Genomic DNA, 14,509 nt, shown 5'->3' on the forward strand with positions numbered 1-14,509 from the left:
GCCAACAAGGATGACTGCTGCTACCTGAACTTGTAAGAGATTATTTCCATCTCCTGACTTCTCATACATAATTACGGGGCAAGTCCTCCTAATATAGTCAGAGATGAGATAGGTCCCTTCAAATTACATTTCAGGGCTGATATTCAAACCCAGGTGCTCTGAATCTCCACCTTGAAGAGCCCATTTATCTCTTTTCTGAACTGAGAGTACAGAGGGGCTGTCTAAGTCCCCTAAGGTGAGGGTGGCCTCAAGTTCAGTGGCCTGACTCTGGCTCTTGAAACAGTCTAAGTATCAGAAAGTCCCACAGCTTGCCAGGATTACTGATGAATAGCCCTGCTTACCTATCTGAACATCAGAAATAATGCTTAGTAACAATTCCCAGGCTACAGCATTTGATTTTATTTGGGTTGAACTTCATCCTGATGCCACCTTAGATATGTTAAGGTAGAAGTATATTTGAGATGGAAAAAAAGGCCTACTCTGTTCACCTGATTCCTAAGAGTCAACCTATCCAGTGACTATCTCCTGTTGAGGTTACCACAGTGTAGTATTTTCAGGGCAGGCACGGCAGAATAAATTAAGTCAGTTGTGTAGTAACATGAACAGGAGACTTAAGTACAAAACTCAGTTATTTCAATGTATGGTCAGAATTCAGTCACTTAAACATAGGCAACGGATGTCATTTTAGAAACCCTGGGGTATTTTGCCCCATCTCCAGCTGCAGTTGGGAAGGGCCAGGGTCTCCCAGGTTACATCAAGTGGCTCTGTGTTTTAGGGGGTTTCAACTGATCTTAGAAACCTTTGCTTAGGCAACTGAATATACCCTGATTCTTGCAACAAAATTCAAGTCATGGTGAAAGGTACCTAGTGGTTAATTCCATTGTGGTTATCCCTTTTATGTTCAAAACATCCTTACAATTTCCATCATGGTTCGGCAATAAACATTCTGCCTATACAGCTACATGGAATACGCAGTTATCCCAGGGCTACTTGGCTCTGTAAAATCTGGTTCTGGATGTATCTGGTACTCTTCCAGGATGTAGAGCTGAGAGGCCAGAGATCAAGTGGCCAGAAAATGAAAGGGGAACAATATTTAGGAAGATTCCTGCACCTTATACAGAGGAAGAGTCAAAGGAAAATAACAGTGAAAATTTGTAATGATGGACTCAGAGGAGAAGAAAGATGATACCAGGAATGGTAAACAAAGGCAGGAAATAGCCTGCTGGTGGTGTTAGTTCTTGATTAGGAGCCCGTTAAGTTTTGGCTAGAGGGCTAAACCCAGCGAGACATTTTGTCAGCCCCAATGTGGAGAGAAAACAGAAAGACAATAGAACAATTAGACAGAGGAAGAGAGCAGAAGTGAACAAACATATTGCCCCTATTACAATGACACACAGCTAGAGCTTTGTAGCAATACTGCCCAGCTGCCTTTAGACTGAGTGAAAATGAGAAAATAAATCAAACCCTCTTTTGACTGTCAAGGGCAAAGAGAGAACTGTTTCTATTTCAGCCACTGGTAACCTGATAGCTTGCCACAGCATATTTCACATAAGGAAGTCTGTAAAGCAACATCTAAGTGTTCCTTGTGATTAATATTCCTTATGATCTGCAGCCACCTAATCGCATCCTGACCCCAGTGAGGGTCAGCTCTGAGAACGGATGGGCTGTGGGAGCAGGGTGGGCTACCAGGAGGTGCTGGTGAATGATGGAGCAGCTGGAGAGAAAAAGAGGACCTCTGCAGGCATGAGTAAACAAATAGTGGCAAACCAAAGGCACTGACCTCAGGAATAATGCCATGGGTCCAGAGTTGTGCAGAGCTATTGAAAGAAGCAGGGCAATCCATGCCTCACTTCCAGATGCACTGAATGTGGGATACGCTTTTTTCCTTCAATTTAATCCAAAAAAACTACAGCATGACATGCAGTACTATCCTGAGATACAGAACACTATCTCTGAAGGGATTCCTAGGATGCATTAGTCAGTGCTTGGACTGCCCAACACACTACAGGATAGATATTCTGCATTGCACAGAAATTCACACATTCTGAATGGTAACAATGGTAATAAGCTTTCCTGTGGGGTTTTTTTTGGTTGGGTTTTTTTTTTTCAGGAATTAGGTGCATTCCTGGATATCTAACAGCCTGGACCATAAATAAGACAGTCCCTCTCCCACCCAGATAAGATTTGCAGGCACAGCTGATATGAGACAGATGTCTGAGCTGGAGGACCATTAGATGTAGATCTGTATCCAGATTTCACATGATATTGATCCGTCCACATACTATGCCAATTTTCTTTGCAGCACAGGGTTTCTCTGAATAGACACTGTATGGTAGCCTGGAACCATGCAGACCTCCAAAACAACAGTTTACTCAATTTATCTAAAATACTTAATACGGCTTTGAGGGTTTTTTTCAACAGAACACCTTTAACTGCTTATAAGCAAATTAATTTCCAACCTGTTCTATTTTCTCTTCTTAATCTTATCCTCAGAATATGCTTTCAGACATTAAAGCATCCAAATAAAAGAAAATTGGCCCAGGCATTGAAATGAATAGTAGTCCACCTAAAAATAATCTGGAAATTTTAATGAGTGTACTACAAACACTTTTTGTTTTACCTTGAAAGAAAAAAAAAAGGCTCTAATTCTGAAAAAAAAGGTTTATTTCCATTTTTTATTTATTCAAATTACACTCTGAATAAATAAATCTACATAATCCACCTCCCTGTTAGACAACTTGCAGTAACATTTGCCAAGAGAAAGACAGGCTTTTCTGATACTAATGCATAAAACATGCTGAATAAAAAAATTAAAACAAATCATATTGTGTAAATAGCTGATGTGGAACTCTGGAAAGAATAATAGAGGTACTGATGAATTACTCAGGATTGTCTTGTTCAATTATTTCTAACATGTTACCATTTAAGGGTATATTTAACTAAAGATTTTAATAGAGACAGTCATATCCCAAACCACTGAAATCTATAGGAATTTTTTCCCTTGAATTTCCATGCAACAGGCATGTAGATCTCTCTGCTGAAGCACACAATATTATCAGGCTCTTGGTCTTGGAAAACCAACCTATTCAGCATGTAGCTGGTGTACTGTGCAGGGGCTGCAGCTCCAAGAAAGCAGATCCCTTATGCTGTTTTGGGAATGTAGGAAGTGCCTTCCCTAATTTGATCAAAAGTAATCCTTGCTCTGTGCATCCTGTGTCCATGTGAGATACAGGCTTGGTGACTGTAAAGGTTGCTGCCAGTCTTGGGACAGGGGAAGGATCAAACAAAAATCACTGGCAGTATGCTCTTTAGAGGTATCCATGGCCTTTCCCCACTCTAACTGCATAGGGTAGATGCTGAAAGGCAACTCTTATTCTTTACGGTCCACTCAGAAACTATCAAGCTCTGATCATGCTTGGAGCTTGGACACCCTCCTGCAAATTTTCCACATTGGAAAATCTGTTCTGGACAGCTGAATCCTTATGCTATTTTCCTTAAAGAATTAAAACTATTCCATGGGGCTGGGTCCACCAAAAGGCTTGAGTAGTATAAACTGCATCATCACATTTTTACATGCTGTGATGCTTTGTGGAATTTGAAGATATCTTTTCTCAGTGCAGAGATGTAAGTTCCTCAAATGCTTCCTGGAGGCAGTGAAGTGTGGGATATACAAAGCCTACAGACTGGAAGCTACCTAAGAAGGCCAGTAAGAAACCTTAAGAAAATATGATTTAATCCCGTGCCTCTGCTGAGAAATCCCAGCCACAAGATTGGCACTAAAAACTGTGTTTTCTAACAGCTACCTGCAGGAGAATAAGTTCTTTCTATTTGCTTACTGTATAGTCTGGTTGTTAGGAACATACATCTGGGATATGGTATGTCATACCCATCCACCAGCTGCCAGGAGATTCTCCTTGGTAGGCTATTTGCTGTTGCAGACAGAGTTGTTTACTTGTCAAATCTGCTCCACCATGTGTGAAAATACCTGTATATACTTTGGAGGAGTTTGATCCCCAAACAACCAGCAAACACTTGGCATTCACACCAGGTCAAATCCAACTTGGACATAGTGGAAATCTGAAGGTAAGCCTGTTGCCTTGCCCTCTGGGAACTTTTTTTGCAAGGTCTAGCAGGCTGGCTTGGAGAATGCCTCCCAGATCAGGTCCTTCAGGCAACAGAGGATGGGCATACCTTGATGAGAGAAACACAACATGCCAGATACCTATGCCCTTGGAGATCTTACTAGCAGAGAGTTAAAGCATTTGGGAAATGACAGTGAGGTCTGCATTCATGCATTCATCTCCTAAAAAGGCTAGGCAAGCTAATGAAATTCCAGGCTTACAAAACCTGTGGTATTGGATTTAAACCAATGGATTCAGAGTTTTTATTTTTAAAATCATAATTTTAATGCAATCTTACAAGTAAAGTAGGTAAATCTGAAACAAATTTTGTGCATATTTCTAAGCTAATTTCTAATTGCTTTGGCTACAAACTTTTCTCATGTTTAAACAAGAGCCAAGCTCCTTATTTAATGACAAAACTCCAGAAACCACAAATTTAAGAGAACCATCAAAAATTTGAGATTCATAATAAAGGAGGAGATTTGGACACTACAGATTTTTGTGGCAACACAAGATTAAGTCTGGGTAACTGGTGATACAGGAATACTCATCTCCACAGGTGGGAAATGCATAGGAGGCCTCAAATCCAAGACTGATTCTGGTCCGACTCTACATCAGTAAGGCACTGCTTCAGGAGTCCTTGATTTTACTTGTTTCACTGTGCAGCGGCCAGCCATATTCTCTTGGGAAGTGCAGATTCTTCTTTTCATGGGCATTCCAGAGCTTCCTAACCAGCAGCTTGGGAGAGAAGGAAGAGAAAGAAGGGGCGGAAAGAACTGTTGAATCTTTTCTCTACAGCAGATATGTAGGGAAAGTCTATGAAACAAGGTCAGGGATACTTGTTTCAGGGATACTTGAAGCTACTTGTCCATAGGAGTTTCCAAGTTACATTCTTTCTTGGATAATCTAGGTGCAACTGAGTATCTCATTATTCCCCGGTGTGATCCAGACTCCACAGTTCAGTCAGGTTCTAGGTTAGGCAAAAACTAGAGGGTTTGAATATGAGCCTTAGTAACTGAATGATCATGGATCATTGCAAGCTTTTGATATGACAGACCCCTATCCACTTTATGACTTTATCTTGTACTGGCTTGGAGCAATATATCTATTATTCCAAAATGCACGACTTGCTGAAAATCCCAGCTAAGTTACAACAAGATTTCACATACTGATTTATTAAACCAGAGTTTTCATGATTTCACAGTCATCACTGCCAGTCAGTCCTTCTGTCACAAAAAACTAGAATGTAACCGCTCGATTAGGCCTTTCACCTGGCAGAAGGACTCATTTCCCACCTCGTCTTACCTGTGGCTGCATGGCAGAACATGCTTACGCTGGGTTCGAACTCAATGATATATGAATTCCCACACCAGTGTTTTGTTGTTTTCCTGACTTTAAACCTAGGCCACAGTATAACCCAGCTGTGAAAGTCACTGCCTTGTGAATCAGTTTCTCGCAGAACAAAAATCCCAGCCCCTCCACCAAATTGGCAGTATTGTTGTAAGGTGATTGCTGGGAGAGAAGCCACTGGTGCTGCCATACACACAAACTTGTTCAGGCTAGTAAGTGCTGAACTTTGCCTTTGTCGATATCATCAACAGAATCTACATTTAAGTGAATGAATACACTTTGGAATAATAAAAACCCATAGCATTTCTATTTTTCATGTAACACCCTAAACTCTTAGTGAATAGCTTAGTCAAACCCTCTCTTTTAAGCTGCTTGCTTGTTTCTCCGATGTGATGGACAAGGAATTTAAAAGACAGCAAATTAGTTATAAGTTTTCACAGAATCACAGAGTCAATCAGGTTGGAAAAGACCTCTGGGATCATCGAGTCCAACCTGTGGCCAAACACCAACTTGTCAACTAGACAATAGCACTGAGCGCCACGGCCAGGCTTTCCTTAAACCCCTCCCGGGACGGTGACTCCACCACCTCCCTGGGCAGCCCATTCCAACGTCTAATCACCCTTTCTGTGAGTGAATTCCTCCTAATGTCCAACCTAAACCTCCCCTGGCGTTTTGAAACATTATGTCGAAGTGCCAGAAGGGAAAAAACCCTAACACCATGACTTAACAGATTAAGGAGACAAGGCTGATACTCGATAGGTTTTGCCTGAATACAAACCAGTGATGCAAGAATGTAGAGAACAGACGCACTCAGTAGCGGCAGCGGCCTGTGCAGTTTGGCCTGACGCTGCAGGGAACGGGCTTGTTCGTCCCACAGCACTGAGGACAGAAGCGGCACTTCCCGCGGGGGTACCTGAGCCCGGCCTCGGTCCGGGCCCGGGAGCGGCGGGCGGGGCCGGGAGCAGCCGGGACCCGGGAGCGGCAGGGCGCAGGCGCGGGCCGGAGCCGGGCCCGGCAGCGGCGCAGGCGCGGCGGTGGCCGCGGGATCCCAGCAGGCTCGGGGCGGCGGGACGCGGTGCGGGCCCAGCATGTCGGAAAAGAAGCAGCCGGTGGATCTGGGGCTCCTGGAGGAGGACGACGAGTTTGAGGAGTTCCCGGCTGAAGGTGCCGGGCGGGGGCGGGACGGACCGGGACGGCAGGACACGACAGGCCGCGGCCTGCAGGCGGGACCGCCGCGGCCTGGGCCGGCCGGGGCGGGCAGGACGCGGCGGGCGGGAGCGGCGGTGGCTCTGGGGCGCCGTGTGCGCCGTCCCCGCTGCGGGTCCCCCCGACTCTGCGGCCGCTCCGCGGGGCACCGCTGTGCTGCCGCTCCGCAGGGCCGGGCTGAGCCCCGCGGAAGCTTCCTCGGTGCCCCGCGGGTCCCTGCCCAGCCCCCGCCCGGGCAGGGGCTGCAGCCCCGTCATAGCCGCGATCGAGCGCGATCGTGGTGCCCGCGCACGGCTCTGTGCCGGTGTCACGGCGCTCGGCACATCGCGCTGGAAGTGCTGTGTCATTGTGCGAGAGAGCCGGGAACAAGTGCCGGAGAAATTTACTGCTTCTTGGCACTGGAGATGAGAATCGCGAGGGAGAGGAGGGATGAGGGCTGGAAACTGATCGTAGGATGGAAAAATGTGTGAAAAGGAAATAATGCGCTCTGTAGTTACTCTGAATCTCTTTACCTTTGAAGCACAGATATGTATATGCTGGTTTGCTTTTCATGGATACAGATATACTTAATAAGGAAGTTAAATTCAATAAAACAACTCAATGACCCTTGACAGAGATAGTCTTGGAAACATCCCTATTAGGGCATGTTGGCTTTTTATGTCCTTAATTCTGGGATTGTCTCAAGCTGTGGATCATGAGACATGATGTATAACACGATGAATGTAACGTCAGGATTTTTTTTCTCTAATGTCCTTATTGCATGTGATCTTTCTATGGCTTTACAAGCCTTAGGTGTTCTGAACCCTTCAGTACTGCTAAAATTAATATTTTTGCGTGTACTGAAAGAGAAAGTTTATGACGTAGTTAGGATAATAGCTAAAGTGACTTACAAGACTATACTTTCTTTTTCATAAGTGTTTCCTAAACAGGAAAAAAAAAGTTTATCTTAATGTAAATTAAGTATTCACAATAGGGGAAGTCTCTGAAGCTTCTGGTCCTTTGATTGGCCAGAGCACTGAATTGGAGTATTTACTGAAGGTGAAATTAGTTTTACTTGATTCTAGCTGTAATGCTAAAAGTACTGTGCAGGCTGGATAGAACAGAGACTTCTTAAAAAGTGAGCATCATCAGGCTTCTAGATGTTCTTTCTTGCAGAAAATAAGAACCTCGAAAGGGGCTTATTTGAATCCTCAAGTGGGGTCATAGTTTTGAGATGTTGAGTGTTCAGACCACTTTGACTGTTACCTGTAGTACTTAGGAAAGAACTGTGATGACTGGGCTCAAGCCCATTCTTAATTGTTGTTCTTTCAAATTAAAACACCACTTTCTAGCAATAGCAGAACTATGTGTTGTATTACCCAGTTTTTATCCAAAGGAAATGAGATAATGTGAATGTATGTTAAGGGATGAAAACACCGGCTTTTGGGGTTTATTCCAACCTAAAAATTTACTTAAACAATTTATGAAATCAAGTTATGTATCAAAAACTGACTTGCCCAATTTTTATAGGATACTTAGCAGTATAGCATAAGTATGCTATAGTAGAGAAAACCACATGTAAATGAGTGACTTAAGAATCTTTTATACAGTGCATTTCAGAATATAAAAATGTGATGTGTAAAGTGATAGAGCAGGGGATAAAAAACCCTAAAATCCTGAAAACTGTTTTTTATTTCCCAAGTGCAAAAGAAAACAGTCAGTGATCAGGATGTGAAAACACATTTTTAAGAAGCCCAGCCATGACATGGTTATAATTTCGGTGTATATTAGTAATACTTAATGGCAGTGGACTCTCAAGTAATCTTAATACTTTCAATCCCAGATAATGCTCTATCATTTTTTGCTTTTGTTTAGTCACAAGCATATAAAGTAGCGGGGAATAATAACTGTATTACACAATTCTGGGGTAATAGTATCAATATACAGATGCTGTAGAATCTTCTCCTACGGAGATGAGAATGTAATTTAGACTTTACTTTCACTCTCCTCCGCACCCCAGCATGGAAGATGACGTGGTCCTGACTCCTCTTTACTCAGTGTGATTTAGAGCATCTTTTTGCAGTCTGCCCAGCTGACCTTTTATGACTGAAGCTGCTGTTTGTTGTGCTAGATATGAGTTACTGGGAGATTTTTTTTTTTCAATCTTGTAGTTCTGTCTGAGCTCCTTGTGTGTTTGCAGATAGAAAAGTTTGACTTTGTGTTAATTTTAAGTTCTTTGAGCTTTGTTTCTTCTGTCTTCAAAATCCAGATAATTGGTAAAGTTGTTTTTTTTTTTTTTTGACAAAAATATCAGTGAGCTATAAACTGGCAAGGACAAAGCTTATTGCAGGTAGTTGTAAAATATAAGCCCTTCCCTTTGAACAACTACCCATGCAACTAAATCCAAATAATGCATTTTTATATACAGCATTTTTTCTTCACTTTTTCTTCCCAGTTTTTTTCTTTTGCTCTCACAGCACAATTTCTATGCTCCTTCATCTTTTCCCATTATATGATTTATTTGAGTAGGGAAATTTAGTTGTAATGCCTTCCACACGTGTGTCTTTAATCAGTGACAAATGGATTTTCCTGTCCTGGTGAATCTCAAATATTAATTTTGTTGCCTGTCAGTGTTAGAAAAAGGAGGAGAAAATGCAAAGACCAGGCTTCATTCTTAGAAAGTTAGTTGTTCACAGTGAATTAGTTTTTAATGTTTTATCCCACTAACTTTCTCCCCTACTCCCTCCATACCTCCATCAGTGCTTAACGTTACTTTAGGCCTTAGTCCTCAAAGCTTTCTGTGGATGGGCAGCAGATGGCTTACCAGAATGGAAGGGGAAGAACAGTGTTATCTCTTTAAAGGCACTAACAGACTTTGAAAAATATAAAGTTGCAAGTGTCAAAATTAGGGGGCTTTTTTTTTAACATTTGAAAAACTGTGTCTTTCAGTAGGAATAAACCGAGAAACTAAAAAAAAGATCAAGTAAGCCAATTTATGTCTTCATGGTGATTCTGAGCCTTTCATTTTCATTATTTTTCTAAACCATTTAGTTTGATTTTAATTTTTTTTAATAATGAAGCATTAAGTGTGTGATCTGTAATTTGTCAAGGGTGATGTGCCAGATTACTTTATTATAGGAAAAATATAAATAAGGTTAGTAAATGGACATAAAGTGTTTCCTTACAAAGGCAAGACAGCTTTTGCTGTCTTGGGAACCCAGAAATAGCTGGTTAGAGGTATCAACTGCTGTTTGCAGATGCTCGTCTCAATCTGCCTTTGCTTCTGCATCACAGATAGTTTTTTGTCATTTATCAATAGACTGACTGCATATGATTCGAGGGAACAGAGAATGTGTCTGTGTTTTGGCAAAAGCATCTGATACATATTTACTTTTTAAATCTGAATTAAGTGTTTAAATACACATCTGGAAGGATGATGCTACAGTTAATCCAAAAGTATGCAAAATATCTCTTAGGAATGTTTAATCTCGCAAGCCATGATGTGAAGTGTGTAATGATTTTTTTTCACCAAGTTTCATGTTTGTTGTAATTACAGAAATTGCGAGGTGTGTTTTAGATTTTTGTGTCTCATAAACACTTGAATGTAATCCAGACTTCTCTGTTAAATTTACCAGAAGTCTGCCTTTCTCTGGGGCTGAGCTAATTGTAAGACGTGGTACCAAAGAAATGCAGCATACAATATTTAGACTTGCTTTTCTGTCTTTAGATTGGACTGGTTTAGATGAAGATGAAGATGCACATGTCTGGGAAGACAATTGGGATGACGACAACGTAGAAGATGATTTCTCCAATCAGTTAAGGTAATTTTATTTAAACTTACTGTTCTAGAAGACAGGTAAAATATTTAAAATGGAGGTGATTAGTTAATATCTGAAAGTTTAAAATCTGCTTACTTTAAAAAAATAAAGATCTGAAATGGAAAGAAATGAAAGTTCTACTTTCTGCTTTTCTATTTAAAGCCTTTTAGAACCAGACTGAGGAATTACAAGACTCTGAAGTACTGATCAGCATTTCATCTTTTAATAATTCTACTGAAATATGCCTTAGGACATTGTGGTGACAGAATTTTGTTCCATTATGCAAACAGTGTAAAGATCATGGGAAATTGAGATGCACTGACACTTAGTCAATTTAACATGAATGGATCCTTTTCTAATGACTTTTCTGTGTGTGTGTGAAAGTTCTGAATTGTACTGCCAAGATTAATGGCAAGGCATCCAAGATTATCCTTTTGTGCTATGTGGTCTGCAAAGTATGTTACAGTTTTCTGTCTGTGCTTTAAAACAGCACCGCTGTTCTTTGTCCAGATGGGCAAATTTTCTGGAGATTAGTGGTCTGTATTAACGTTAAGGTTCTTTCCTGTGTGATGAACATACTGTTCATGAGCAACAACAGCAAAGTAATTGTTAATTACATGCTTTAAAAAAAGTGATAGCAATTTGGGTACCTCTAAACCAGTTGCTTAATCCTCTTTGTCACTTGTAGTTTCAGTAATCCTTTACTGACGCATAATTATAACTTAAATTGTTGCAAGCATTCAGAACAAAGCCAGATTTTATAATTAATCCCTCAGTATGTTGCATGAGGAGCAAACTGTCTGTAATACAGCCTGCTTAAACTCCTGGGTTGATTTGTACTCCAGAGAAAGCAATTCTTTTTTTATCTTCTGCATAAAAAATCGTTGGTATCGTTATTTCTTATATGGTTGAAAGGCAGTTAAATGGTAATATTGGAAAACAGGTTGATATGTAATGAAACAGACTTCCAAGAAATAGTGTAATTCTTGATAGACATAGTTGGTCTAGACAAACTTTCCATAATTGGCCTTAGTTGCAGCCTGCAGTATTGGTGACCATATAGTGGTTTGCCTGGTTGTAGCATGTTTCTTTCATCTCTAGAAAGCAAATGCTGCAGTCCTCCACTTTTAAAACCCTACTACTAAATGTGCAAACTAACCCAAAATATTATTAGAGATTTGTACTTCCATATCTAGATACACATATGGTAAGACTAGGGGATAAAATAGGATGCATCCTGGCTGGTGTGTTCAGAGGCAGGTGAGAAGCAAAGTGGTGGCAGGGCAGGAGTGATAACAATTGTAGTTCCTGACTTGCTGTTCTGGCTACAGCTAAGGACAACAATCATTTCCCTCAGAATTGTTCACTGCAAGGTGTATTGCACCAAGATGTAAATAAAAGTTCCAGAGTGCACTATTCTAAAAGCAAAGAAAAAGCTTACAATTGTTTTGGAAGCACGTGCATTTAAATCAAATAGAATAGTGAACTTATTTGACTTAAGAAAATCTTGAGAATAATATATAAGATTCTTGAGAATATGGATAAGATAATATTTTGGTTATTCTAATGCATTTGGAATGTTGCAGATGCATAGGTGCTGCTTTGTACCATGTGGTGGGTCAGAGGGCAATAAGTGCGATTAAAACAAATATTTGGAGTTTTCACTGAGAAGTCACTTGTAGTGATCTAAGATAAAAAGCTGGAGTCCAAGAACTACAGAGTAAGTGAGGTTAAGGTTATTGGTATCAATCAAAAAACAGTATGACATTGCTATTCTAAAATGATTGTATATTGTGTAATATATTTAATTTTTTAAAAAATCAAACATCTAACGGTATTGTATATGTGTTTCAATACACCTGTCTCTTTTCTATACAGAGCTGAATTAGAAAAACATGGATACAAGATGGAAACATCATAGTTTTTGCAGAATATGGAGTGGTTTAACACTGAACTGTGGATAGACTTTATTGAGAAAGAAGACAAGATGGAAAATGAGAAGACACACTTAGTTCATTATCTGCTTGGATTTATTATTGTTTTGTATAAAAAATAAAGTTTTTAATCTTAGTCTAGTCATACATTCAGCCTCTACTCACCTGGTACCTTGTATTTTGGTTCTGAAATGCTTTGTGTGGCAGAATTCACGGACCTGCCTAGAATGCCACTAATGGTCTGTCAGTGGCTGATGCTCTTGCACTAGCTGCTGTCATGGGGAGCTAAACAGGTATAACTGGAATGAAGACTAGTGAATGTTGCTGTCACAGGAAATAAAATACTTGTGTATTCCAGTTAAAATGCAGCAGAGATAGAAAGCAGTTTTAGGGAGTGATAAAGCTTGTTTTGCCTCAAGATTTTATTTCATAATGACTTGGGGTTTTTTTCCTAGTCATTTCATGTGCGTGCTGGTTTAATAAAACAAACTTCAAAGTGTCTTGCAACAGCAGAAATCCCAACTCTCCAATCTGGTCCTGTCATTTCTCAGGACTGTTAAAGAGGAGACTTCTCTGGATGTGAAAGAAGTTCTGTTCTTGCACTTACTTAAGCCTAGGAATCTCTGCTGAAATTGCCTCCAATTTGCCAGTTACAGCAGTTCATCTGTATCACACAAACATGCCTGCTGAGAACGGAAATCAAACTTCCAGCTCATTTCATGGAGGCCAACAAAGATTTGCCAGAAAGATATCGCAATAGTGACTGGATTCAATTACTCTCTGAACTAGAAAACAGAAAATGGAAATTACCACACCTATTACCACTTCCATGAACGCTTCCCAAAGGAGCTGTTAAAACTGGTGTATGCAAAGACAGAGGGAGATGGCAGCCATGGCTCCAAATTAAATTATGTTTTTTTAAATAAAGGGGCAACTATAGTTACATACTTGTGGAATTTGAATGAACTACTTGGTTTTTAGCAGTTCACTAGAGAAACAGAGACTTAATTGTTACTTAAAGTGAGCTTTCAGAATAAAGGTATAGTTGATGGACATGCAGTTATTTAACCTTGTTAACTAAATAACTGAGTATCTTATGTTATAATGACATTTATTAATGCAAAATGCAAAGAAGTTTCCCCTCCCCCGGATTATTAGGTGGTACTGTTTTAATGGTGGAGGCAAGAGATACTGTGACCCTTACTGCTTACTGAAGATAGCTGTGTAAAGACTGAGAACTTTCATTGCCATCTGAATGGTTCTGCAAAACTAAATGTTTCAGATGGTGTTGGATGTTGTCAGTTTGTCCAGTTCTGTGCTGCTTGGGAAAAGAAGGGGAGGACTTCTCAAGTAGGCTCGCCCTAGAGTAATTTAAATTGTTCACATTGAGATGTGTGGCTCATGCAGCCCACTTCAGTAGAATACAAAGTCCTGGAGTTCATATTTTGACACATAACAAATGTAAAATCTGTGTATGGAGTGGCAAATAGCAATACAGACATCCTCAGGTTAGTGTTGGGGGTTTTAAGAAAAAAGTATGTGGAGTACAGTTCTGGGATTGCTGGTGTTATTAACACAGAGTACTGGGAAGTTGAGTAATGCAGCTGACCAAAAGAAGATGACAAAGTAATTGTGGAGATGTCTGGTGCAATCTGGATAGGGACAGCTGCTTTCCATTACAGGGCTCTGGAAACCTGACTAAAGCAGCCTTATCCCACTGATTGCAAGCAGCAGGAGGAAGCCATGGAGATGGAAAAGCATCTTTGCCTCAAGAAGGCTTTGTTTTTGCTGAGCCTCTGTTGTATTAGTATCTTTATCTTTCCCTCTTTTTTCACAAAAGCAAAATTGAAAGGGAAGCCTAGGCTGAGGTAGTGGCGCTGCACTCTTGCAGTATTAACCTTGAGCTGCTGCGTCATGATACGAAACCCCCAGCTGGAAAAAAAGGAGAGCAATCTGCTGTGAAGGTCAGTTTGGTGATATGGTCTTGTAATGCTGTCTGCTTAAGAGAATGTATTGCAAAGGATAAATAAATCATGTGCAAAGTGCTAGAAGAATGTAGCTTACTGCAAAATCAAACACTTCATGGGGGGGCTGATGGCCT

General features: G+C 40.6%; 1 protein-coding gene and 1 long non-coding RNA gene across 2 annotated transcripts; one reads left to right on the forward strand and one right to left on the reverse strand.

Annotated features, from left to right (window-relative positions):
- Positions 1-2,655: 2,655 nt before the first annotated feature.
- LOC109144459 lies at positions 2,656-6,441 on the reverse strand. The gene is made up of 2 exons (XR_002045254.3): positions 6,250-6,441; positions 2,656-4,859 (listed from the first exon to the last, which is right to left on the reverse strand). It is a non-coding gene; the product is annotated as an uncharacterized LOC109144459 (long non-coding RNA).
- A 36-nt stretch (positions 6,442-6,477) lies between these two features.
- Positions 6,478-14,240, forward strand: SEM1 (SEM1 26S proteasome complex subunit). The gene is made up of 3 exons (XM_039549166.1): positions 6,478-6,635; positions 10,384-10,477; positions 12,353-14,240. Exons 1-3 carry the CDS (start codon positions 6,560-6,562, stop codon positions 12,393-12,395), a joined length of 213 nt encoding a protein of 70 aa, XP_039405100.1. The 5' UTR covers positions 6,478-6,559; the 3' UTR covers positions 12,396-14,240.
- The last annotated feature ends 269 nt before the right edge of the window (positions 14,241-14,509 follow it).

Source organism: Corvus cornix, chromosome 2, assembly GCF_000738735.6.
Source record: "Corvus cornix cornix isolate S_Up_H32 chromosome 2, ASM73873v5, whole genome shotgun sequence".
Taxonomy (NCBI): Eukaryota; Metazoa; Chordata; class Aves; order Passeriformes; family Corvidae; genus Corvus; species Corvus cornix.

Bases quoted from the DNA above. Each gene is read 5' to 3' on its own strand.
- SEM1 (XM_039549166.1), top strand. From the start codon at position 6,560: ATGTCGGAAAAGAAGCAGCCGGTGGATCTGGGGCTCCTGGAGGAGGAC. The intron at 6,636-10,383 runs GTGCCGGGCGGG...TTCTGTCTTTAG, and splicing joins TGAGGAGTTCCCGGCTGAAG to ATTGGACTGGTTTAGATGAA. The intron at 10,478-12,352 runs GTAATTTTATTT...TTTTCTATACAG, and splicing joins GATTTCTCCAATCAGTTAAG to AGCTGAATTAGAAAAACATG.